Source organism: Carcharhinus amblyrhynchos, unplaced genomic scaffold, assembly GCF_965287045.1.
Source record: "Carcharhinus amblyrhynchos unplaced genomic scaffold, sCarAmb.v2.hapA scaffold_710, whole genome shotgun sequence".
NCBI lineage: Eukaryota > Metazoa > Chordata > Chondrichthyes > Carcharhiniformes > Carcharhinidae > Carcharhinus > Carcharhinus amblyrhynchos.
Genome location: NW_027650450.1, coordinates 1 through 26,501, shown reverse-complemented (window position 1 = coordinate 26,501; position 26,501 = coordinate 1). Strand labels below are relative to the sequence as shown.

Here is a 26,501-nt window from a genome sequence, read left to right as displayed (position 1 = left end):
CTTAGTCAGGGTAACCAGGGATGGGCAATAAGTGTAGCTTTGCCAGCAGTGCCCACACCCAGTAATAGATTCTGACAAAGCTTCCTGTGGACCTCTCGTTTCTGGTCTCACCTTCCAGCACCCTCTCTGGACAAGGCAACTTTGCCACTTTCTTTCAGGCCCTGAGATATGTTGTCAGACTGCAGTGTCTGAGAGATAATGGACCTCCAGAACCTCACACACTTGGCCATGAGTCTCGCCAGCAAGCAGGTTACTCGACTGTGGGAGGTGTCATCGTTCACCCTGTCCAGCTCATAGAGTCCCTACCATGCAGGAGGTCATTCAGCCCATCAAGCATGCACCAACAACAATCCCACCTAGGCCTCTACCCCACATATTATTTAACTAATCCCCCTGACACTAAGGAGCAATTTAGCATGGCCAATCCACCTGACCCACACATCTTTGGACTGTGGGAGTAAACTGGAGCATCCGGAGGAAACCCACGCAGACATGGGGAGAATATGAAAACTCCACACAGATAGTGACCAGAGGCTGGAATCGAACCCAGGTCCTTGGCGCTGCGAGGCAGCAGTGCTAACCACTGTGCTGCCCCAAATAAGGGGCACTGACTAACCAGCAAATGCTCACTCTCTCTCCTCTGCATCCCCTGAAGGCCATTTGAACCCTTAAGGTCAACACAATCCTGTGGGGGTAATGCCAAGGACAGCAGCATTGGACAATGGCATTGCCCAGAGAGTGACACTGTGGTGCTGAGGGGCAGGGACAGTCAACGACGTCCCGTGGCAATTATATAAGAGATGTGTACTTCCTAGAGTCCTATCTATCTTTCAAAGGACATCACCAAAACCAGTGCTGTATGTCCTTGTCTCTTTGCTGCTTGCTGTAATCCAGGAAATAGAGAATACATCTGAAAGTTGGTTAATCGCTGTTAGACACTTGGGGAAATTGGCTTACCTGTTGTTGGGAACTGGGCCTGATGTCCAGATTCTGTCCACTGCCTTCTTCCTGCTGACAGTCACACAGCTCAAACTGAGAAAACACAGCACACAATACAATCAGTACAGCCTCCATCCCTTCACCGCCTCTCCTCCCTGTATATGCTCTGATCACGCACAATATACACAATATGGACCAATAATTCACAGACCAAGAGCAAAATCTGGAGACCCAGATTCGAATCCCGGCATGGCAGATGGTGCAATCTGAATTCAACAAAAAAAATCTGGAATTAAGAATCTACTAATTACCATGAAACTATTGTCAGAAAAACCATCTGATTCATGTCCTTTCGGGAAGGAAATCTGCCGTCCTTACCCGGTCTGGCCTACATGTGACTCCAGAGCCACAGCAATGTGGTTGACTCTCAACTGCCTCTGAAACGGAGGGCAGTTAGGAATGGGCAATAAATACTGGACCCAGCCAGCGATGCCCACAGGCCAAAACATTATCTCTCACAAACTTTAATCCCATGTTTTCCCTGTTTTACCCCCCCTCCCGCCCCACTTTCAATGATTCAAAACTCAATAAATTTCGACCTTCCTTCAGATTGGCAACTCACATGGAGATGGTTTGATTTATTATTGTCACATATATCAGTATACAGTGAAAAGTATGGTTTGTTGCACGCTATACAGACAAAACATACCACTCATAGAGAACGGTAAGAAGTCTCACAACACCAGGTTCATAGAGGAGAGGGTGCAGGACTTGGTGTTACAGTCGTTAGCTAGGGTGTAGAGAAAGATCAACTTAATGCGAGGTAAGTCCATTCAAAAATCTGATGGCAGCAGGGAAGAAGCTGTTCTTGAACTGGACTCCTTTTTCTCTCTCTCCACAGCAGCTGCCAGACCTGCTGAGCGTTTCCCAACACGTATTAATTTTACTTCACATTTCCAGTATCTGTGGTATTTTGCTTTTAGTGCAATTCCATAGGGCTTGCTTAGAAGAGACTTGGAATATTGTGTACAGCTCTGGGCTACTTATCAAAGGTAGCATCTACTTGTTTTAGAGGAATCACTGGACTGATTCCAGAGATGAAAGGGTGTCCCATCAGGAGAGAATGGGCCTGTACTCTCTGGAATCTAGATGAACAAAGGGTGATCTTGTTTTAACGTGCTGACAGGGTTCAGTAGCACAGATGCTACTCCCATCGGCTAGGGAACCCAGAATACAGAATTAAGGACAAGTGAATTCTGCGAGGAGGAGACTTTACTTCAGTCAGATAATTGTGAACCCTGAGAATCAGGGACCTGTTGATGCTCCATCGTTGAGTATTTTCAAGACAAGAGGTCAATACATTTTTAGTTCTAAGGAAACGAGTGATTTTGTCATTCATTTACGGATGTCACTGGCTAGACCAGCATTTATTGCCCATCCCTAATTGCCCCTCGGGGAGGAAGTGGTGAGCTGCCTTCTGGAACCGCTGGAGTCCCTGAGGTGTAGGTACACCTACAGTTAGGGAGGGAGTTCCAGGATTTTACCCAGCGACATGTGAAGGAACGGCAATATATTTCCAAATCAGAATGGTGAGTGACTCGGAGAACTTGCAGGTTGTGGCGTTCCCAGATATCTGCTAGTCTTGTCCCTTCTAGATGGTAGTGGTCATGGGTTTGGAAGGTACTGTCTAAGGAACCATGGTGAGTTACTGCAGTGCATCTTATAGATAGTACACACGGCTGCCACCGAGCATCAGTGGCAGAACCAGTGAATATTTCTGGAAAGGACAGCAATCAAATACTCTGCTTTGTCCTGGAAGGTGCCAAGATTCTTCAGTGATGTTGGAGCTGTACGCGTCCACTGCAGTTCCCTGGGACTAGAACGCTGTCTGCCACAGCTCAGGAACTCCGGAAGATAAGAACATAAGAAATAGGAGCAGGAGTAGGCCATCCAGCCCCTCGAGCCTGCCCCGCCATTCAATAAGATCATGGCTGATCTGTCATGTCTCAGTCCCACTTTCCCGCCCTCTCCCCATAACCCTTAATCCCTTTGCTTATCAAAAACCCATCAACCCGCGTCTTAAAAATATTTAGCGAGGCAGCCTCCACCGCTTCAACGGGCAGAGAATTCCAGAGATTCACCACCCTTTGAGTGAAGAAGTTCTTCCTCAACTCCGTTCTAAACCGCCCCCCCTTTATCTTGAGGCTGTGCCCCCTAGTCCTACTGTCCTTTCTGAGCGGGAAGAGTCTCTCCACCTCTATCCTATCCATCCCATTCATCATCTTTTACGTCTCAATGAGATCTCCCCTCATTCTTCTAAGATGCACAGGTCATTCACAATTCCACTTATAACTGCGAACTCTCTTTCACCATTCCTCAATCACAACATTACAAATGTTGCAAAAAGACAACTTATTCCCTCCAAACAGATTTACCAGGAAGTAAAATTCGGAATTGGGCTGACGGACTCTTTCCCCGCGTTCCACTTGCGAGCTCTGCGGATGGCCAAAAGTCACCGTGTCACCTTCCTTCAGGATCACTTCATCTAAGATCACAAGAGTCAAGAGTCAAATTTACAAAGTCAAACTTGCCTCCCTCTCCCCGTTCTCACGTTAAGGAGCAAATTCAACAGCAAAAAAAATCGGGATGCATGTACCCCCAAACGGAAATATGGGCGAAAGGAGGAGAGTGCCACTAATCGGTAGTCCTGCCAAAGAGCCAGCACGGACACGATGGTCAAATGGCCTTTCTCTGCTCTGTGACTCTATGAGTCACTGCACTCCAGCTAAGCTACAGTTCAGCAGCCAAACAGCACTGTCCAGTTGACCATCCGATTAGAAAGCTGTCACTGAGCAGTAGATGTTAGAGCACAGCCATCCTCTCCCCAGACCACAGAACAATTTGGGCAGGCAGATCGATCAGGATGGAGAATCTATTCTCCTCTCCCATTAAAGGAGAGTGGTGGCAAAGCCCATGGAGACCCCCTTGTTCCCACCGCCACCTCCATAACATTCTGGAAGGATTTTTTTTTAAGACATTGTCACTGAAAGGGTTAATGCAAGGACTCTTGCAAGTGATGCCTTAAGGATTTGGAACATGACGAAAGGAAGTGCAGAGCAATGGAGGTCAGAGAGAGAGAGAGAGAGAGAGAGAGAGCAGATCTGGGGAGGCACAGCTGAGCAGGGCAGCGGGAAATCTTTGGAAGCCTCACTCAATCCAGAGATGGAGCTCCGGAGGTGATATCGGGATTCCAAAGTGATGAGGGGCAGGTGGAAGCTGCTGATTGGGTGGTACATATTTACTATTTTCATTTATCATTCGTAAAGTCTTTATTTTATGGTTTATAGTTTGGAAGGGTTAGATCTTACATTAACAAGGTCAAGGGTACAAAGGTCCTATCGTAATTGATATTATTTATTTTTAAGAATCCTTTAAAGGTTTAATATAAAAGGGTAAGTCAAGGCTGAGGAGTTAAACAGGTAATCTGCATCAGCCTTCGCACAACCCATTAATACCAAAGAATTCCAGGGAAGATTTAAGTACCATCACCACAGCAGTAATATTAGAGAAATTAATGGAGGTAAAGGTAAGTAAGCGCCCTGGCTCTGATGGCTTTCATTAGGATCCTAAAAGAAGCAGCTGCAGGGACACTAGATACATTGGTTTTAACTTTCCAAAAATCCGTAAATTCTGGAGAAGTACCGGAGGATTGGAAACCTGTCAGTGTGACATCTCTATTCCAAATAAGGCAGAGGCAAAAAGCAGGTAACTAACTACAGGCTGATTAGCCTAACGTTGAATAAAATAAAATAAATCTATTGTTGGAAAAATGTTGGAATTAATTACTAAGGAAGTACAGGAGTTGGGACATCTTGTTGAAGTTGTACAAGACATTGGTAAGACCACACTTGGAAAAGCGTGTACAGTTCTGGTCACCCTATTATAGAAAGGATATTATTAAACTAGAAAGAGTGCAGAAAAGATTTATTAAGATGCTACCGGGAGTTGATGGTTTGAGTTATAAGGAGAGGCCGGATAGACTGGGACTTCTTTCTGTGGAGCGTAGGAGGCTAAGGGGTGATCACAGAGAGGTCTATTAAAGAATGAGGGACATATTCTTTCCCTCATTCAGCACATTTGGAAAATCATGATCTAATCAAGCAGAGTCAGCATGGCTTCAGGAAAGGGAAATTGTGTCTGATTATTAGAATTTTTCAGAGTGGGTAGAGGGGAACCAGTGGATGTGTTGTATTTAGACTTCCAGAAGATGTTCAACAAGGTACCTCACAAAAGGTTAAGTCATGCAAAAGGAGCCCAGGTGGTATATTGCCATGGATAGAGCATTGTCTAATGGGCAGGAAACAGCGAATGGGGATAAGAGGTCCTTTTTCAGGTTGTTCCATAGGGATCACAGCCGGGACCACAACTGTTTACAACATATATTGATGATGGAGAGGAGGGAAGCAAATGGTCTGCAGCCAAATTTGCAGATGAGACAAAAATAGGTGGAAGGCAAGTTGCAAGAAGGATACAAACAGTTTAGAAAGAGATTTTGATAGGTTAAATAACTGAGCAAAAATCAGCAAATGGAGTATAATGTGGGGAAATGTAAAGTTGTTAACTTTGGAAGGGAGAACTAAAGAAAAGATTATTATTTAAATTGAGAAAAACTTCAGAAAGCTGCAGCACAAAGGGACTCGGGGGTATTTGTGCATAAAGCACAGAAAGCTAACCAACAGGTACAGCAGGTAATCAGGAAGGCTAATAGAATGGTGGCCCTTATTTCAAGGTGGTTTGCAATAAAAGAGTGAGGGAGTCTTACTGCAGTTGTACAAGATATTGGTGAGACCACATCGAGAACACTGTGGGCAGTTTTGATCCCCTTATTTAAGGGGGGATATTATTTCATTGGAGGCAGTTCAGAGAAAGTTCACTGGGATGATCCCCGGTATGGAGGGATTGCCACTTGAACAAAGGTTGGGACTCTACATATGGGAATTTAGAAGAATGAAGAGTCATAGAGTCAGAGGTTTACAGGATGGAAACAGGCCCTTCAACCCAACTTGTCCATGCTGCCCAGTTTTTAACCACTAAATTAGTCCCAATTGCCCATATCCCTCTATACCCATCTTACCCATGTAACTGACGAAACACTTTTTAGAAGACAAAATTTTTGTCTGCCTCTACTACTACCTCTGACAGCTCATTCCAGACACTCACTACCCTCTGTGTGAAAAAAATGCCCCTCTGGACCCTTTTGTATCTCGCCCCTCTCACCTTAAACCGATGCCCTCTAGTTTTAGACTCCCCTACCTTTGAGAAAAGATGTTGACTATCTAGCTGATTGATGTCCCTCACTCTTTTATAGACCTCTATATGATCATCTCTAAGCCTCCTATGTTCCAGGGAAAAAAGCTTCTACCTTATAACTCAAACCATCAACTCCCAGTAGCATCTTAATAAATCTTTTCTGAACTCTTTCTAGTTTAATAATATCCTTTCTATAAATAGGGTGACCAGGACAGTACACACTTTTCCAAGTGTGGCCTTATCAATGTCTTGTACAACTTCAACAAGACATCCCAAATCCTGTATTCAATGTTCTGACCAATGAAACCAAGCTTGCCAAATGCCTTCTTCACCACTGTCCACCTGTGACTCCCACTTTCAAGGAGCTATGAACATATACCCCTAGATCTCTCTGTTCTAGAACTCTCCCCAACGCCCTACCATTAACTGAGTAAGTCCTGCCCTGGTTCAATCTACCAAAATGCATCATCTCGCATTTATCTAAATTAAACTCCATCTGCCATTCATCAGCCCACTGGCCCAATTGATTAAGATCCCATTGCAATCCGAGATAACCTTCTTCACTGTCCACTATGCCACCAATCTTGGTGTCATCTGCAAACTTACTAACCATGCCTCCTAAATTCTCATCCAAATCATTCATGTAAGTGACAAGTAACAGTGGACCCAGTACTGATCCCTGAGGCACACAGCTGGTCACAGGCCTCCAGTTTGAAAAATAACCCTCTACAACCACCCTCTGTTTTCTGTCATCAAGTCAATTTTATATCCAATTGGCTACCACACCCTGGATCCCATCAGACTTAACCTTATGCAACAACCTACTATGCGGTACCTTACTAAAGCCCATATAGACAACATCAACTGCACTGCCCTCATCTACCTTCTTGGTTACCTCTTTGAAAAATCATGTCTCATGAATTTGAGATTTTTGCTCACAAAGCTATGCTGATTGTCCCTAAACAATACTTGCTTCTCTAAATGACCCTGTCTCTCAGAATACCTTCTAACAACTTACTCGCTACAGACGTTCAAAGGCCTGTAGTTCCCAGGCTTTTCCCAGCAATCCTTCTTAAACAAAGGCACAACATTTGTCACCATCCAATCTTCAGGCACCTCACATGTGGCTGTTGATTCAAATATCTCTGCTAGAGGACCTGCAATTTCCTCTCTAGCCTCCCACAATGTCCTAGGATACAATTCATCAGATCCCAATGATTTCACCTATTTTGATGCACTTCCAGCAGCTCCTTCCCTGTAATATGTACACTCATCAAGACATCACTATTTATTTCCCCAAATTCCCTAACATCCATGTCTTTCTCAACAGTAAATACTGATAAGCAATATCATTTAGGATCTCACCCATCTCTTGTGGATCCACTCACAGATGACCTTGTTGATCCTTAAGAGGCCCTACTCTCTCCTTTGTTACTCTTTTGCCCTTTATGAATTTGTAGGTGATCTTTGGAGTCTCCTTTGCCTTATGTCAAAGAAATTTTGTGTCCCTTTTTGCCCTCCTGATTTCTCTCTGAACTCACTCCTACACTCCCTCTACTCTTCAAGCGATTCACTTGATTCCAGCTGCCAACGCATGTCGTATGCCTCCTCTTCCTTCTTGACCAGAGCCTCAATATCATCCAGGGTTCCCTACTTCTGCCAATGTTGCTCTTTACTCTAAAAGAAATGTGCCTACTCTGAATCCTGCTTAACATCCTTTTGAAAGCCTCCCGCTTATCAGCTGTCCCTTTGCCTTCCCACAGATTAATCAAGCAGATTCAGGTGATCTCATGGAAACATGTAAGATTCTAAAGGAGTTTGACAGGGTAAATGCTAAGAGAATGTTTCTCCTTGTGGGAGAATCTAGGACCAGCGCGCAGGCTCAGAATAACGGGGCTGCAATTTCAGGCTGAGATGAGCAGGAATTTAGGGCAGCACGGTAGACAGTGGTTAGCACTGCTGCCTCTCAGTGCCAGGGACCCTGGTTCAATACCGCCTCGGATCACTGTCCGTGTGGAGTTTGCATGTTTTCCCTGTGTCTACATGGGGTTCCTCCAGGAGCTCCGGTTTCCACCCACACTTCAAAAATGTACAGGTTAGGTTGATTGGCTAAATTGACCCTATTAGCGGGGGATTAGCAGGGTAAATGAGGGTTACAGGAATTCAGCCTGGGTGGGATTGTGGTCAGTACAGACTTGATGGGCCAAATGGCCTTCCTCTGTACTGTTGGGATTCTGTGAATTTCTTCTGAGGATTAAAAGGTTTTGGAACTCCTTGCCAGCGAGGGGTTGGGGGTAGAGTCCTTGTGTATATTTAAGGCAGAGATAAGATTGTTGATCAGTAAGGGAATCAAGGATTACGGGGAAAGATGAGGAAAGTGAACCCGAGGAGTGTTGGGTCAGCCATGACCCTACTGAATCCTTATGGGATGTTTACAAAACGGTGGTTTATTGTTTTGAAACATAATCACCTGGAAAACTCTTTAAAAGATGGTTTTGACTTTGCTTTGGAGCAATGGAAGGATCAGGTATTTGCAGGAAGATCACAGCTCTTTGCAGTTCAGAGCCAATTCACCACTGCACGTGAATGGGAGCTGTTCTGAAATCGCTCTACATGCTGAAATTGAGTGTCTACAGCGTTCCTGGGGTCTGCTTGAGAGGCAGTACAAGAATCATCAATCACTTCACAGACCAGTGAGTGTTACAAACTGGAATCTAATCCAGATTAGTGCACGCTGGCACAGCAGTTAGCACTGCTGTCTCTCAGCGCCAGGGACCCGGGTTCGATTCCGGGTTCACTGTCTGGATCACTGTCTGAGTGAAGTTTGCACATTCTCCCCGTGTCTGCGTGGGTTTCCTCCGAGCACTCCTGCTTCCTCCCATGGTCCAAAGATGTAAGGGTTAGGTGGACTGGGTCATAAAAAATAGGAAATAGGAGGAGTAGGCCATCTAGCCCTTCGAGCCTGCCCCGCCATTCAATAAGATCATGGCTGATCTGTTGTGGATCAGTTCCACTTTCCCGCTTTCTCCCCATAACCCTTAATCCCCTCTCTTATCAAAAACCCATCAACCCGCGTCTTAAAAATATCTAGCGAGGCAGCCTCCACCACTTCAACGGGCAGAGAATTCCAGAGATTCACCACCCTTTGAGTGAAGAAGTTCCTCCTCAACTCTGTTCTAAACCGCCCCCCCTTTATCTTGAAGCTGTGCCCCCTAGTCCTACTGTCTTTTTTGAGTGGGAAGAGTCTCTCCACCTCTATCCTATCCATCCCATTCATCAACTTATACGTCTCAATGAGATCTCCCCTCATTCTTCTAAACTCTAACGAGTACAAGCCCAGTTTATTCAGCCTCTCCTCATAGCTCAACCCCCTCAACTCCGGTATCAGCCTAGTAAACCTCCTCTGCACTCCCTCCAAGGCCAAAATATCCTTGCGTAAGTGCGGCGCCCAAAACTGCACACAGTACTCCAGCTGCGGCCTCACCAGTGCCCTATACAGCTGCAGCAAGACCTCCCTACTTTTATATTCAATCCCCCTCGCTATGAAGGCCAGCATCCCATTCGCCTTCCTGACCACCTGCTGTACCTGCAAGCTGGGCTTCAGGGGGATTAGATAGGGTAAATGAATGGGGATATGGAGAAAGGGCCTGAGTGGGATTGTGGTTGGTGTAGACTCGATGGGCCAAACGGTTGCCTCCTGCACTGAAGGATTCGACGATTTAATCTGAGCGGCGTATGAATTATCAGTGCTGTTAGAATCAATGTCATGATCAGTGTCCAATGGGTAATATTCAGCACGGCGAATAAAGACAGCTTCAACAAAAACAAGACAATGAAGATGGAGATATCAGAGAAAGCCCTGAGACCTGAGGCCCCCCCATCCAGCCCCAATTCCATTTGATTTGATTTATTATTGTCATATTATCAATATGCAGTGAGAAGTATTGTTTCTTGCGCACTATGCAGACAAAGCACACAACTGATAGAGAAGAGAGTGCAGAATGTAATGCTACAGTCATAGCTAGGGTGTAGAGAAAGATCAACTTAATGAGAGATTGAATTAAGGCATCGTTAGAGAGTTTAAAAGAGTGAGAATGAAGTTTTAGAAGCATAGAACGAGAGTAAAAGATTGAATTAGAAGGTATGCTGGGCGCAGCTTGCAAGAAGTCGCCTCACTCCGGCGCCATCTTGGAAATCATCCCGGTACGGGGTCTGCTGCCACTCACTATCTATCCGCCAGTCGTTGATGTAAACTCCGGAGAGGCTGGAGTCGACCAGCCGGTGCTGGTTATCCAGGGCTGATCGGATCACCCGGGCATGAGTCCTGGAGATACTCCGGCTCCTCGATTGGTTGGCAGAGTCCAGGACATAGTCGACCACGTCACCGTTCCTTCCGATCAGGGTGACCCGCCTGCTGAAGCTGAGTGACAAACAGAGGAGAGGAAATCAGACAGCGAGAGGGAGAGCAGGGCGGGGCCTCGGGGGGAGGACGGCACGTCGCACAGCAGGGCCGGGGGGAGGGCGGCACGTCGCACAGCGGGGCCTCGGGGGGAGGACGGCACGTCGCACGGCGGGGCCTCGGGGGGAGGACGGCACGTCGCACGGCGGGGCCTCGGGGGGAGGACGGCACGTCGCACGGCGGGGCCGGGGGGAGGACGGCACGTCGCACGGCGGGGCCTCGGGGGGAGGACGGCACGTCGCACGGCGGGGCCTCGGGGGGAGGACGGCACGTCGCACGGCGGGGCCTCGGGGGGAGGACGGCACGTCGCACAGCGGGGCCTCGGGGGGAGGGCGGCACGTCGCACAGCGGGGCCGGGGGGAGGACGGCACGTCGCACAGCGGGGCCGGGGGGAGGACGGCACGTCGCACAGCGGGGCCTGAGGGGGGAGGACGGCACGTCGCACGGCGGGGCCTCGGGGGGAGGACGGCACGTCGCACGGCGGGGCCAATGGGGGGGCCGGCACGTCGCACAGCGGGGCCAATGGGGGGGCCGGCACGTCGCACAGCGGGGAGCTTTCTCCAGTCACATTCCACAGACAGTGCTGTTCCCTCTCAGCCCACCCTCAAAGCCTCAGGTCTTCCCACCAACGCCACGTCGGCCTAGTCAGACACTGAGGCTGCGCCTTCTCAGGCCCCAGGATTTCTAGAATCATAGAATCCTTACAATGCAAGAGGCCATTCAGCCCATCGAGCCTGCACCGACCACAATCCCACCCAGGCCCTAATCTCATAACCCCGTGCATTCACCCGAGCTAGTCCCCGTAACATTAGGATCAATTCAGCATCTTTGGATCGTGGGAGGAGTCCGGAGCACTTGGAGGAAACCCACACAGACATGGGGAGAATGTGCAGACTCCACACAGACAGTGACCCATACTGGGAACTGAACCCAGGTCCCTGGCGCTGTGAGGCAGTAGTGCTAACTACAGTGCCACCGTTTACCTTGACCCACTCTCAGGCCTGAGGCCTGGACTCCAACATGTTACCCCCTCACCCCCCTGCCTGACATGTCCATCCACACTCGGCCCTGGCTGGCCAGGGACAGCAGAAAAGCAAACGGCTACGACACGTGGATGACTCACTGGGGACAGGGCGGGGCAGACTGACAAATTTTTTTAAAATTAGCAAACAACGTGATCAAAGGAAATAAAGAAACCAATATTGTTTCGCTTCTCTGAAGACGTTCTCCGAGTATGGTTCACTGTCAAGTCCCGAGAGATTGATCTTTAGCTTTTGGGAAGTCCTGTCAATGTCTCAGAAGGATTGGCCATTTGTAATCTTCCAATATCTGAATGACAGGAACTGCCTTTTCCACCATTTAACAGCGAGGCGCCTGGAATCCCCATGTTGATCAAACTACCCAAAATGTAAATTAGCCTGGGCACCAGTGGGAGAACAACTTAGCTTTGTTTTTTATTTTGTGCTTGGCAGCAACAGCGACAAGCAGTCACCGTGCCAAGAGACAGCGTTTAATTTAATAAACAGCACAGACAGTCCAACCACGCCACGCCACGCCACCCCCCCTCGCCAATCAGTGAAAAACAACTTTAAAACAGTGTGGAAAATTAATAAGAATCATCCCTTCTGTTACTAACACTTCTAAATGGTCAGCTGTACAAGCAGAAAGTGACTAAGATACAGGAAAAGAGCAGCCAGTCACGTCTGTGACCTTTCCAATCCTGTCCTCAGTAACAATCCAACAAGGCTGGAACTTTACTCCACACAACAAACAGCACACACTGATCACAGTCTGATAGTCTGACAGCCAGCACCGGGAGCTGAGTGTGATCCTCTAACACAATTAATATCATTTCCACATATTGGGGGATAAAGGTGAACACTGGGGGCTTTACTCTGTATCTAACCCTGTGCTGTACCTGTCCTGGGAGTGTTTGATGGGGGGGCAGTGTAGAGGGAGCTTTACTCTGTACCTAACCCCATGCTGTACCTGTCCTGGGAGTGTTTGATGGGGACAGTGTAGAGGGAGCTTTACTCTGTATCTAACCCCGTGCTGTACCTGTCCTGGGAGTGTTTGATGGGGGACAGTGTAGAGGGAGATTTACTCTGTATCTAACCCCATGCTGTACCTGTCCTGGGAGTATTTGATGGGGGGACAATGTAGAGGGAGCTTTACTCTGTATCTAACCCCATGCTGTACCTGTCCTGGGAGTGTTTGATGGGGGGGCAGTGTAGAGGGAGCTTTACTCTGTATCTAACCCCATGCTGTACCTGTCCTGGGAGTGTTTGATGGGGACAGTGTAGAGGGAGCTTTACTCTGTATCTAACCCCGTGCTGTACCTGTCCTGGGAGTGTTTGATGGGGGACAGTGTAGAGGGAGCTTTACTCTGTATCTAACCCCATGCTGTACCTGTCCTGGGAGTGTTTGATGGGGACAGTGTAGAGGGAGCTTTACTCTGTATCTAACCCTGTGCTGTACCTGTCCTGGGAGTGTTTGATGTGGGTAATGATTTGTATTCATATAGCAGTTAACATACTAAAGCAGTTTAGTTTTTTTGCAGTAAAGTTAAAATTTAATGAATATGAAGCAACTGAAATCACTGGCAGTGTTGGTGGAGAGGGGGCGGTGAGGCCACAGAGGACTTTGAAAGGATGGGAAGCACTGCCAGACTGGGAGTTATAATAGATCAGCGAGCACAGATGTGAACAGGAGTTCAGAAATAGGACAACTGAGTTTTCTGAGCTACACAGGAACAGGTGTAGGCCATTCAGCCCATCAAGTTTGTGCTACCATTCAATGAGATTGTTTTTGGCCCATTTCCCTTATTACCGTTACTTAAGGAGAGAGGAGGGAGTGGCATTGTGGAGTTATCACTGGACTAGAAATCCAGATACCCAGAGTAATGTTCTGGGGACCTGGGTTCAAATTGCACCACAGCAGATGATGAAATTTGAATTCAAAAAAAAGAAATCTGGAATTAAAAGTCAAATAATGACCATGAAACATTGTCAATTGTTGGAAAAACCTATCTGGTTCACTAATGCCCTTTATGGAAGGAAATCTGCTGTCCTTCCCTGATCTGGCCTACACGTGACTCCAGAGCCACAGCAATGTGGTTCATTTTCAAATGTCCTCTGAAATGGAGGCAGCTCAGGATGGGCAATAAATGCTGGCCCAGCCATGCCCACATTCCATAAAGCAAATTATTAAAAATCAACAATTCATCTCTCTCAGATTTAGAGATACCAACTGATCTAGCAACAACAGCCAGGGTTCCAAACTTCTCCCACCTTGGTGTGCTTCCTAACACCTCTCCTGGTCCTGATTTTAGACTATGCTCTCAATTCCAGAACTTCCAACCCAGTGGAAATAGCTTCTTATCTAGCCTGTCTTTTCCTATTAGTATCTTGAAGAATTTGATCAGATCACCCCTTAGACTCCTGAATTCTACAGAAAACAGGTCTAATTTGTTGAATCTTTCCTGATAATTAAACCCCTGAAGTCCAGGTAACATTCTTCTGAGCCTACGCTGCATTTCCTCCAAGGCCAACATATCCTTCCAAGGTGTGGGGCCCAGATCTGCACTCAGTCACTCCAAACTGCAGAGTATGGAGAGTGGAAGGTGGATTGTCAAGTCGTGAAACAACAAATACACTGGTGAGGCTTTTACGTCATTGATGCGGAGATGCCGGCGTTGGACTGGGGTAAATACAGTAAGAAGTCCCAAGACACCAGGTTAAAGTCCAACAGGTTTATTTGGTAGCAAAAGCCACTGGCTTTTGGAGCACATCTTTTTAACCTGTGCTTAATGCTCTCTCCACCCACATTGTCTGTACCTTTAAGACTTGATTACCTGTAAAGACTCACGTTCCAATCATTATTTTGTAAATTGAGTGTGAGTCTTTATATGCCCAGTTTGTGAACAGAACTCCCTGACAAAGGGGCAGTGCTCCGAAAGCTAGTAGCATTTGCTACCAAATAAACCTGTTGGACTTTAACCTGGTGTTGTGAGACCTTTAAGCATCAGACGAGCAGACTCATGGTGGAATCACATGTTTTACCGAGGTAAAAAAAAATCAGCCGTCTTGATGTTGGTTGTAATATCTTTGTAGAACATGGTGTCGCTGGCTAGGCCAGCGTTTACTGCCCATCCCAAGTTGCCCTCGAGAAGATGGTGGTGAGCTGCCGTCTTTCTACGCTGCACTCCATGTGCTGTGGTTGACCCACAGTGCCGTGCCGTGCGGGAAGAAATGCCAGGATTTAAGTTCATGCCAAGGACAAAGATAACACCGAGGTTACAAAACAGAGTGGTTTCAGCTGAATGCCGGAGGGAGCTGGTCATGCTGGTAACTCAGGAACACAGCCTTGTGGCTGGAACCAAAGATAGTGGCTTTTCGAGATTTAATTCCTGCTCTTCCAGTTCTGATGTTAAACCTCTCGATTAGAGAGATGCTACTAGGTATCTTCAGAAACAGCAGCAGCCCAAGAATAGACCCACTGGGGGACGCAGTGCAAGAAGAGAAGCCATTGCAGATGGAGACAGTGGTGTAGTGGTATGTGATAGTACTGTGCATTTAAAGGAAGTATTTTAATCATGTTCCTTTGCAGTTACAAAGAACAAAGAAAATTACAGCGCTGGAACCACGTTGCCCCCGACTGAATTAAAACCCCCCTACCCTTCCGGGGACATATCCCTCTACTCACATCCTATTCACATATTTGTCAAGACGCCCCTTAAAAGTCAAAATTTCTTTTAAGAGGGCCTGGCCTTTTCTGCTCATTACAATACTATCTATACCAGTGTCTTCTATGGTTGCTGTAGGATAATTGAACCAATGTTCATTTTTAATCTGGGCCCAATACACTGTCCTGGAGATGTATGGCTCCTTTGACTTGCTGGGGTAACACTGATTGACAGGTCAAGGTCAGGGGTACCTTCACAGAGAAATCCAAGGGTTCACTTTCAGTTTGGCAGAAGGTGCTGGATTTCAGATTGAAAACTGTATTTGTCTCTCTCTCCCTGGTATCGAACATTCTGCTGGCTAGGCAGGTGTTTGGAATCCAGACTCAGGCAGTGTGTTTCTGAATCTCTCTCCCTGGGTTTGGAAATTTAGCTCTTGGTGACTAGCTGGTTAGTAACCAGAGGCAAGGAGTACCTCTGTCTCATGCAGTGAGCTGAAAGTTCGAGGGTCTAAAGGCCTCTGTGTTTGCGACTCAACATCCAGAGCAGTAATCCACAGAGAGAGTTGGAAAGCTGCAAAATCCAGCATCACATGAGCACACTTATTTTCCAGGCTAAACCGATTGTAAGAATGTTTGCATTGGAGAAGCATTCTCAGCTGTTAAGGTATATACAATATCACGGCTTCATTTTCTCAATTGTCTTATATGTTAACTGCATTCTTAAATAAACTTTGTTTCATACGAGTTCCCTAGTGGGTCATTTGAATCACGCCGCGAGTTAACATCTTATGCTTACCGTGCCAAAATTCAAAGTGTAAAACTTATGAACTTTGGTTGGCTTCATAGGAATTAGTGAATGGCAAGAGCAGGCTCGATTGGGCATGAATGATCTCTCCCTGTTCTCAAATCCATCTCTTCACCTATTCCCCTTATCCCTTTTTTTATTAGAAACATATGTATTTCCTCTTGAAACCATTTAACGTTCCACAAATTCACTACCCTCTGCGGGAAGTAGAACGTCTTGGAGTTTCTGACCTGGATTATAACAAGTAGTGTCAGTGGACTAGTAATCCAGAGATTCAGGCTAATGTTCAAATCCCACCACAGCAGTTAGAAGAACTTAAATTCAATTAATAAATCTGGAATCGAAACCTTGTCTCAGGAACGAGGATCATGAAACCACGGTCGATTGTCACAAAAACAAATCTGGGTCACTGATGTTCTTTTGGGGGTTTATAGACCACTCCCACCCTTGTATTCCTTCCCCCGCTATTCATGATTTGAACCCAAACCGATTCTAAATCTAGCCACTGCCTTTATAATACGGCTCAGCACTGCTCTGAAACATTCTTGCTTTCAAAGTCCAAAGATGTGCATGTTAGGTGGATTGGCAATGTTCAATTGGCTGTTAAGAGGTGTTGGTTGGGCGGATTGAACAGGATAAATGTTTGGGTTTATGGGAATAGGGCAGGGGATAGGCTTGGGAAATATGCTATGTCAGAGTCCATGCAGACACAATGGGCCGAATGGCCTCCTTCTGCAATGCAGGATTCTATGATTCCATGATGGGGCAGTAAGGTGGCACAGTGGTGCTTCATAGAGCCAGGGGCCCAGGTTCAATTCCAGCCTCAGGTGACTGCGTGGAGGTTGCATGTTCTCCCCGTGTCTGTGTGGGTTTTCTTCAGGTGTTCCCGTTTCCCTGCTCAGTCCAAAAGTGTGCACGTTAGGTGGATTGGTCATGCTAAACTGCCCCTCAGTGTCCAAAGATGTGCGGGTTAGATGGATGGAAATGGGTAGGGGAGTTGGGGTGGAAACTAAAGGCCAAGACTGATAGAGTGGTTATCTCCGGACTCTTGCCTGTGCCACGAGATAGTTTAGAGAGGAATAGAGAAAGGGAAAGTTTGAACTTGTGGCTGAGAGGATGGTGCAGGAGGGAGGGGTTCAGGTACTTAAGCAATTGGGGCTCGTTCTGGGGAAGGTGGGACCTCTATAAGAGGGATGGTCTACACCTGAATCAGAAGGGGACCAATATCCTGGGGGGTAAGTTTGCTAGGGCTATGCAGGGAAGTTTAAACTGATTCGGAGGGGGGGGAGGGATCCTGAGTAGAGGGGTTGAAAGTGAGGGGTGCATGGATGGGGACTGCAATGCATGGCATCGCAGGGGTGGGGTGGAGCAGGGTTTGAAATGTGTTTACTTCAATGCGAGGAGTATTCGCAATAAAGTGGGTGAACTTGCAGCGTGGATCAGTACCTGGGACTTCGATGTTGTGGCCATTTCAGAGACATGGATAGAGCAGGGGCAGGAATGGATGCTGCAGGTCCCGGGGTTTAAATGTTTTAGTCGAAGTAGAGAAGGAGGTAGAAGGGGGGGGAGGGGTAGCATTATTGGTCAGGGATTGTATCACAGTGTCAGAGAGGAGGTTTGATGAGGACTTGTCTGTTGAGGTAGTATGGGCGGAGATTAGAAATAGGAGAGGAGAGGTCACCCTGTTGGGAGTCTTTTATAGACCACCTAAAAGTTCTAGAGAGGTTGAGGAAAGGATTGCGGAGACGATCCTGGTTAGGAGTGAAAGTAATAGGGTAATTGTTATGGGGGATTTTAACTTTACTAATATTGATTGGAATTGTTATAGCTCTAGCTCGTTAGAGGGGTCAGTTTTTGTGCAAAGTGTGCAGGAAGGTTTTTTGACTCAGTATGTAGATAGGCCAACTAGAGGTGAGGCTATATTGGATTTGGTGCTGGGAAATGAGCCAGATCAGGTGTTGGATTTGGAAGTTGGTGTGCATTTTGGTGATAGTGACCACAATTCGGTTACGTTCACCTTAGTGATGGAAAGGGATAGGCATGAACCTCGGGCCAGTGGTTTTAGCTGGGGGAAGGGTAATTATGAGGCTATTAGGAGAGAATTAGGAAACATAGGTTGGACTAGGAGATTACAGGGATTGGGAGCGTCCAAAATGTGGAGTTTTTTCAAGGAGCAGCTACTGCGAGTCTGTGATAGGTATGTCCCTGTCAGGCAAGGTGGAATTGGTAGGGCTAGGGAACCGTGGTGCACCAAAAAAGTTGATTCGTTGGTTAAAAAGAAAAAGGAGGCTTATGTTCGGATGAGACGTGAGCACTCGGATAGTGCACTAGAGAGCTTTAGATTGGCTAGGAGGGAGTTGAAGAGCGAGCTAAGAAGGGCTAAAAGAGGACATGAGAAGACTTTGGCTGATAGGGTTAAGGAGAATCCTAAGGCGTTCTATAGGTATGTCAAGAACAGAAGGTTGGTTAGGGCAAGGTTAGGGCCAGTTATAGACGGCAGAGGGAAGTTATGTGTGGAACCGGAGGAGATTGGTGAAGCATTGAACCAATATTTCTCTTCGGTGTTCACGCAGGGGGACATGGATATAGCTGAGGAGGACACTGGGTTGCAGGGGAGTAGAATTGACAGTGTTACAGTTGATAAGGAGGATGTGCTGGATATTCTGGAGGGTCTGAAAATAGATAAGTCCCCTGGTCCGGATGGGATTTACCCCAGGATTCTCTGGGAGGCAAGAGAAGTGATTGCAGAGCCTCTGGCTCTGATCTTCAGGTCGTCGTTGGCCTCTGGTATAGTACCAGATGATTGGAGGACAGCGAATGTTGTCCCATTGTTTAAGAAGGGGAACAGAGACTTCCCCGGGAATTATAGACCGGTGAGTCTCACTTCTGTTGTGGGCAAGGTTTTGGAAAAAATTATTAGGGATAGGATTTATAGTTATTTGGAGAGTAATGAGTTGATTGGAGATAGCATGGTTTTGTGGCGGGTAGGTCGTGCCTTACTAACCTTATTGAGTTTTTTGAGAAAGTGACCAAAGAGGTGGATGGGGGTAAGGCAGTGGACGTGGTGTATATGGACTTTAGTAAGGCGTTTGATAAGGTTCACCATGGTAGGCTTCTGCAGAAAATGCAGATGTATGGGATTGGGGGTGATCTAGGGAACTGGATTAGGAACTGGCTAGCAGATAGGAGACAGAGGGTAGTGGTTGACGGTAAATATTCATCATGGAGTTCGGTTGCAAGTGGTGTGCCTCAGGGATCTGTGTTGGGGCCACTGCTGTTTGTGATTTTTATTAATGATCTGGATGAGGGTATAGTTGGGTGGATCAGTAAATTTGCTGATGACACCAAAGTCGGAGGTGTGGTAGATAGTGAGGAAGGGTGTCATAGTTTGCAGGAAGACTTAGACAGGTTGCAGAGCTGGGCCGAGAGGTGGCGGATGGAGTTTAATGCAGAGAAATGTGAGGTAATTCACTTTGGTAGGAATAACAGATGTGTTGAGTATAGGGCTGACGGGAAGACTTTGAATAGTGTGGAGGAGCAGAAGGATCTAGGTGTATGTGTACATAGATCCCTGAAAGTTGGGAATCAAGTAGATAAGGTTGTTAAGAAGGCATACAGTGTCTTGGCGTTTATTGGTAGGGGGATTGAATTTAGGAGTCGTAGCGTTATGTTGCAACTGTACACAACTCTGGTGCGGCCGCACTTGGAGTATTGTGTGCAGTTCTGGTCCCCACATTACAGGAAGGATGTGGAGGCTTTGGAGAGGGTGCAGAGGAGGTTTACCAGGATGTTGCCTGGTATGGAGGGGAGATCCTATGAGGAGAGGCTGAGGGATTTGGGGTTGTTTTTGCTGGAAAGAAGGCGGCTAAGAGGGGATCTTATTGAAACATATAAGATGATTAGAGGTTTAGATAGGGTGGATAGTGGTAGCCTTTTTCCTCTGATGGAAAAATCTAGCACGAGGGGGCATGGCTTTAAACTAAGGGGGGGTAGTTATAGGACGGATGTCAGGGGTAGGTTCTTTACCCAGAGGGTGGTGAGGGATTGGAATGCCCTGCCTGCTGCAGTTGTAAATACGCCTAGTTTGGGGTCGTTTAAGAGGTCTGTGGACAGGTTTATGGACGAAAACGGATTGGTTTAGGTTAGTGGGTCATTGTTTTTTTTTAAACTGGTCGGCGCAACATCGTGGGCCGAAGGGCCTGTTCTGCGCTGTAATGTTCTATGTTCTATGGAGGGAGCCTGGGAAGACACTGTCACAGAGCAGTGCAGCATCACTGCCGACTCAATGGGCCGAAGGGTCTCTATGATTAACAATACTACCCCAGCCACTTTCCTCTTTGGCCTGTTCTCTTGGAATATTGCATTTCCTGGAATGTTTAACACACAGTCCTAGGCATCTTGCAACCACGTATTTGTAATAGTTAATACTGCGTACTCATATATCACAATCAAAGAACAAAGGAAATTACAGAGCAGGAACAGGCCCTTCGGCCTTCCAAACCTGCACTGACCACGCTTCCCAACTTAACTAAAACCCCCTCCCCTTCCGGGAACCATATCCCTCTACTCCCAACCTATTCACGCAGCTGTCAAGACGTCCCTTAAGAGTCACGATTGTATTCGCTTCCACTCCCTCTCTCGGCAACGAGTTCCAGGCACCCATTACTCTGTGTAAAAAATCTGCCTCGTACATCTCCTTTAAACTTGCCCCTCGCACCTTAAACCTCTGCCCCCTAGCAAGTGACTCTTCCACCCTGGGTAAAAGCTTCTGACTATCCACTCTGTCCATGCCCCTCATAATCTTGTAGACTTCTATCAGGTCTCCCTTCAACCTCCGTCACTCCAGTGAGAACAAACCAAGTTTCTCCAATCTCTCCTCATAGCTAATGCCCTCCATACCAGGCAACATCCTGGTAAATCTTTTCTGTGCCCTCTCTGAAGCCTCCACATCCTTCTGGTAGTGTGGCGACCAGAACTGAACACGATATTCCAAGTGCAGTGTAACTAAGGTTCTATAAAGCTGCAACATGACTTGCCAATTGTCTATCCTGTTGCAAATGCTTCACGCATTCAGATAAGGGCATTTAGCTTTAATTTTTTAGTTGTTCTCAATTCTGGATTTGAATTTCTGGGCAACACGATGGCAGTGGTTGGCACTGTTGCCTCAGAGCCAGGGACCCGGGTTCAGTTCCTGACTTGGGTCACTGTCTCTGGAGAGTCAGCACCTCCTCCAGTTTCCCCCCATGGTCTGAAGACCTGCTGGTTGGGTGCATCAGCTGTGCTAAATTCTCCTTCAGTGTCCCCGAACAGGTGCCAGAGTGTGGCGACTAAGAGATCTTCATAGTAACTTCATTGCAGTAAACCTATTGTGATACTAGTAAATAAAATTAAACTTAATTTGCTCTGAGCTGCATATTCTTTATTTGTTTCCTGCCCCAACCTGTCAGACTGTAACAGCCAGTCCCTGCACTATCCTGTGCCACCACTCTCTCATGCTCCTGATTTAAATCTTCTGCTCTTGGAACCTTTCCCGCCCCTCATTCGGGCTCTTGCACGAATCCTTGTAGTAGGAGAATGTTCATGTGACCTGTAGTTCTCTGTTGACACTCAGACTGATCACTAACCTGCACTCCTACCTTTAACTCTGACTTCCTATTTCCAAGCAGCCTGCCCTGGACAAGCACCCAGGACAGTGAGGCACCTGGAAAGGAATGGTTTCATAGAGCAGACGCAGCACGGATTCGTTAAGGGGAAGTTGTGTTTGACAAATTTACTGGACTTCTACGAGGATGTGACTAGTGCGGTAATGATGTGGACGTGCCGGCGTTGGACTGGGGTAAACACAGTAAAAAGTCACTCATTGTTTAGTTGTCGGTACACTTCTTTACAGTAATCCGTTCTGTTCAGTATGACTTTTTACTAGTGCGATAGACAGAGGGGAACTGGTAGATGTGGTGTTTCTTGATTTTCAAAAGGTGTTTGATAAGGTGCCGCACAAAAGGTTGCTTCAGAAGGTTAGGGGGTAAGGTGTTAGCGTGGATAGAGGATTGGCTGTCTAATAGGAGGCAGAGAGTGGGGGTCAATGGGTGCTATTCGGATTGGCGGTTGGTGACTAGTGGAGTGCCCCAGGGGTCGGTGCTGGGGCCTCAGCTGTTTACCATTTACATAGACGATCTGGAGGAGGGGGCTGAGTGTAGGGTGTCGAAATTTGCTGATGACACGAAGATGAGTGGAAAAGCAAATTGTGCGGAGGGTGTGGAAAGACTGCAGAGGGATCTGGATAGGCTGAGCGAGTGGGCGAGGAGCTGGCAGATGGAGTATGATGTTAGCAAGTGTGAGGTTATCCACTTTGGCAGGAATAATAGTAGGAGGGATTACTATTTAAAGGGTGAAAAGCTGCAGCATGCTACAGTGCAGAGGGACCTGGGGGTCCTTGTGCATGAGTCGCAAAAACCCAGTCTGCAGGTGCAGCAGGTGATCAAGAAGGCGAATGGGATGCTGGCCTTCATAGCAAGGGGGATAGAATATAAAAGCAGGGAGGTCTTGCTGCAACGGTACAGGGAACTGGTGAGGCTGCAGCTGGAGTACTGTGTGCAGTTTTGGTCGCCGCACTTGCGCAAGGATATTTTGGCCTTGGAGGGACTGCAGAGGAGGTTCACTAGGCTGATACTGGAGATGAGGGAGTTGGACTATGAACAGAGACTAAATAGACTGGGTCTGTACTCGTTGGAGTTTAGAAGGATGAGGGGGGATCTTACAGAGACATATAAGATAATGAAGGGGATGGATAGGACAGAGGTAGAGAGATTCTTCCCGCTCAGAAAGGACGGCAGGACTAGAGGGCACAGCCTCAAGATAAGGGGGGAGCAGTTTAGAACAGAGTTGAGGAGGAACTTCTTCACTCAAAGTGTGGTGAATCTCTGGAATTCTCTGCCCGTTGAAGTGGTGGAGGCTGCCTCGCTAAATATTTTTAAGACGCGGGTTGATGGGTTTTTGATAAGAGAGGGGATTAAGGGTTATGGGGAGAGGGCAGGAATGTGGAACTGAGCCACGACAGATCAGCCATGATCTTATTGAATGGCGGGGCAGGCTCGAGGGGCTAGATGGCCTACTCCTGCTCCTATTTCTTATGTTCTTGTGTTCTTAGTAAAAAGTTTTTTACTGTGGGCCTCAGCTATTTACTTTTTACTGTGACTTTTTACTGTGTTTACGCCAGTCCAACGCCGGCATACCCACATCATGACTTGTGTTCTTAGACAGACATGGTCCTGTTTATCTGCCAATGCCAGTTGATGATGTACCTGTTTCCTCAGTCCCGCCCGATACTGTTCTATAATACTCACTTGATTCGGCTGGCGATGTGAGGGAGCGACGCTCTGCGTCCAATGCGTCGAAGGTGATACTGAGGAAAGCCGTCATTGTTTGAGCGATGGCGCGTCATGTTCACAGCCAGTCAATTCAAGCTGACTCAGAGCCTGTAACTGAAGATGGACAGGAACAGGAAGAGGACATTCAGCCCCTCTAACCTGTTCCATCATTTAATTAGGTCACAGTTCATCTGTATCTCAATTCTATTCACCCACCTCTATTCCAATCTAAATAAACAATATTTATCACCCACCTGTACTCTAATCTAAATATTCTTAAACAATAAATCTTAGTTCTGACAGCTCAAACCACCTCCACTGGCTCCCCCCATCTCCAACTCTCCAATCTCCTCCCTACACCTCCTCCACACCACCCTCCCCCTCCTCCTCCTCCGCACCCCCCTCCCCCACCCCTCCTCCTCCTCCACACCCCCCTCCGCCTACCACCCCTCCTCCTCCTCCGCACCCCCCTCTGCCTACCACCCCTCCTCCTCCTCCGCACCCCCCTCCCACTACCCCTACTCCTCCGCACCCCCTACCCCTTCTCCTCCGCACCCCTCCTCCCTACCCCCTCCTCCTCCCCTCCCCTACCCCCTAACCCCCTCCTCCCCCCCACCCCCCCTCCTCCCCTCCCCTCCTCCCCCACCCCCCTCCTCCCCCCCCACCCCCCCTCCTCCCCCCCACCCCCCCTCCTCCCCCCCCACCCCCTCTCCCCCCCCACCCCCTCCCCCCCCCACCCCCTCCCCCCCACCCTCCCACCCCCTCCCCCCTCCTCTACCCCCTCCCCCCCTCCTCCTCCTCCTTCTCCTCTACCCCCGCCCCCCTCCTCCTCCTCCTCCTCCTCCTCCTCTACCCCCGCCCCCCTCCTCCTCCTCTACCCCCGCCCCCCTCCTCCTCCTCCTCCTCCTCTACCCCCGCCCCCCTCCTCCTCCTCCTCCTCCTCTACCCCCGCCCCCTCCTCCTCCTCCTCCTCTACCCCCGCCCCCCTCCTCCTCCTCCTCCTCCTCTACCCCCGCCCCCCTCCTCCTCCTCTACCCCCGCCCCCTCTCCTCCTCCTCCTCCTCTACCCCCGCCCCCCTCCTCCTCCTCCTCCTCTACCCCCGCCCCCCTCCTCCTCCTCCTCCTCTACCCCCGCCCCCCTCCTCCTCCTCCTCCTCCTCCTCCTCTACCCCCGCCCCCCTCCTCCTCCTCCTCCTCCTCCTCTACCCCCGCCCCCCTCCTCCTCCTCCCTCCTCCTCCTCTACCCCCGCCCCCCTCCTCCTCCTCCTCCTCTACCCCCGCCCCCCTCCTCCCTCCTCCTCCTCCACCCCCGCCCCCCTCCTCCTCCTCCTCCTCCACCCCCGCCCCCCTCCTCCTCCTCCTCCTCCTCCTCTTCCTCCTCTACCCCCGCCCCCCTCCTCCTCCTCCCCCTCCTCCTCCTCTACCCCCGCCCCCCTCCTCCTCCTCCTCCTCCACCCCCCGCCCCCTCCTCCTCTCCTCCTCCTCTTCCTCCTCTACCCCCGCCCCCCTCCTCCTCCTCCCTCCCTCCTCCTCTCCCCCTCCTCCCTCCTCCTCCTCTACCCCCTCCTCCCTCCTCCTCCTCCTCCCTCCTCCTCCTCCCTCCTCCTCCTCCTCCACCCCCGCCCCCCCTCCTCCTCCTCCACCCCCGCCCCCCCTCCTCCTCCTCCACCCCCGCCCCCCCCTCCTCCTCCTCCCTCCTCCTCCTCTACCCCCGCCCTCCTCCTCCTCCTCCTCTACCCCCGCCCCCCTCCTCCTCCTCCTCCTCTACCCCCGCCCCCCTCCTCCTCTACCCCCGCCCCCCTCCTCCTCCTCCCTCCTCCTCCTCTACCCCCGCCCCCCTCCTCCCTCCTCCTCCTCTACCCCCGCCCCCTCCTCCCTCCTCCTCCTCTACCCCCGCCCCCCTCCTCCCTCCTCCTCCTCTACCCCCGCCCCCCTCCTCCTCCTCCCTCCTCCTCCTTCCTCCTCCTCCTCCTCCTCCTCCTCTACCCCCGCCCCCCCTCCTCCTCTACCCCCGCCCCCCCTCCTCCTCTTCCACCCCCGCCCCCCCTCCTCCTCTTCCACCCCCGCCCCCCCTCCTCCTCTTCCACCCCCGCCCCCCCTCCTCCTCCTCCCTCCTCCTCCTCTACCCCGCCCTCCTCCTCCTCCACCCCCCTCCTCCACCCCCTCCCCCCTCCTCCACCCCCTCCCCCCTCCCCTCTCCCCCCCTCCCCTCTCCCCCCCTCCCCTCTCCCCCCCTCCCCCCTCCCCTATTCCCCCCCTCCCCCCTCCCCTATTCCCCCCCTCCCCTATTCCCCCCCTCCCCCCTCCCCTATTCCCCCCCTCCCCCCTCCCCCCTCCCCTATTCCCCCCCTCCCCTATTCCCCCCTCCCCCCTCCCCTATTCCCCCCCTCCCCCCTCCCCTATTCCCCCCCTCCCCCCTCCCCTATTCCCCCCCTCCCCCCTCCCCTATTCCCCCTCCCCTATTCCCCCCTCCCCTCTCCCCCCCTCCCCTCTCCTCCCCCCTCCCCTCTCCCCCCCTCCCCTCTCCCCTATTCCTCTCCCCTCTCCCCTCTCCCCTATTCCCTGTCCCTATCCCCTCCTCCCTCCTCCCTGGGCCCGGTGTGGTGCAGTGACCTGTGCTCCCTCACGGGGCCGGAGATGTTTATTCCCCGCCCCTGTCTGTCTCTCTCCCCCCCCGTACCTGCCCGGACTTGTCTCGAGCCCCCCGAACTCCAGCTGCAGCTCACGCCGCCCATGCGCCACTGCTCCCGCCGCCCTCCCGAGGCCCCGCCCTCGCCTACTGCCCCGCCCTCGCCTACTGCCCGCGCCGCTACAGCCCCGCCCACACTTCAGCAGCTCGCTCTCACTCCACTTTACAGCCCCGCCTCCAGTGCCCCGGCCACGCCCATTACCCGAGGCCTCGCCCCCAGTGCCACGGCCTCGCCCCTAATCCTCCGGC

At 49.7% G+C, this 26,501-nt stretch overlaps 1 protein-coding gene across 1 annotated transcript in view; it reads right to left on the bottom strand.

Moving 5' to 3' along the window:
- Positions 1-26,305, bottom strand: part of LOC145339862 (uncharacterized) — a gene marked incomplete at its 3' end in the record, with an annotated part of 33,901 nt that extends 7,596 nt beyond the window's left edge. Inside the window, exons 1-5 of the mRNA XM_080184396.1 lie at positions 26,244-26,305; positions 23,540-23,722; positions 10,476-10,669; positions 3,375-3,484; positions 958-1,032 (exon numbers count right to left, since the gene is read on the bottom strand). Of these exons, the coding sequence (XP_080040522.1) occupies positions 958-1,032; positions 3,375-3,484; positions 10,476-10,669; positions 23,540-23,637 (477 nt within the window). The remainder of the gene's footprint in view (positions 1-957; positions 1,033-3,374; positions 3,485-10,475; positions 10,670-23,539; positions 23,723-26,243) is intronic.
- Between the last annotated feature and the right edge of the window lie 196 nt (positions 26,306-26,501).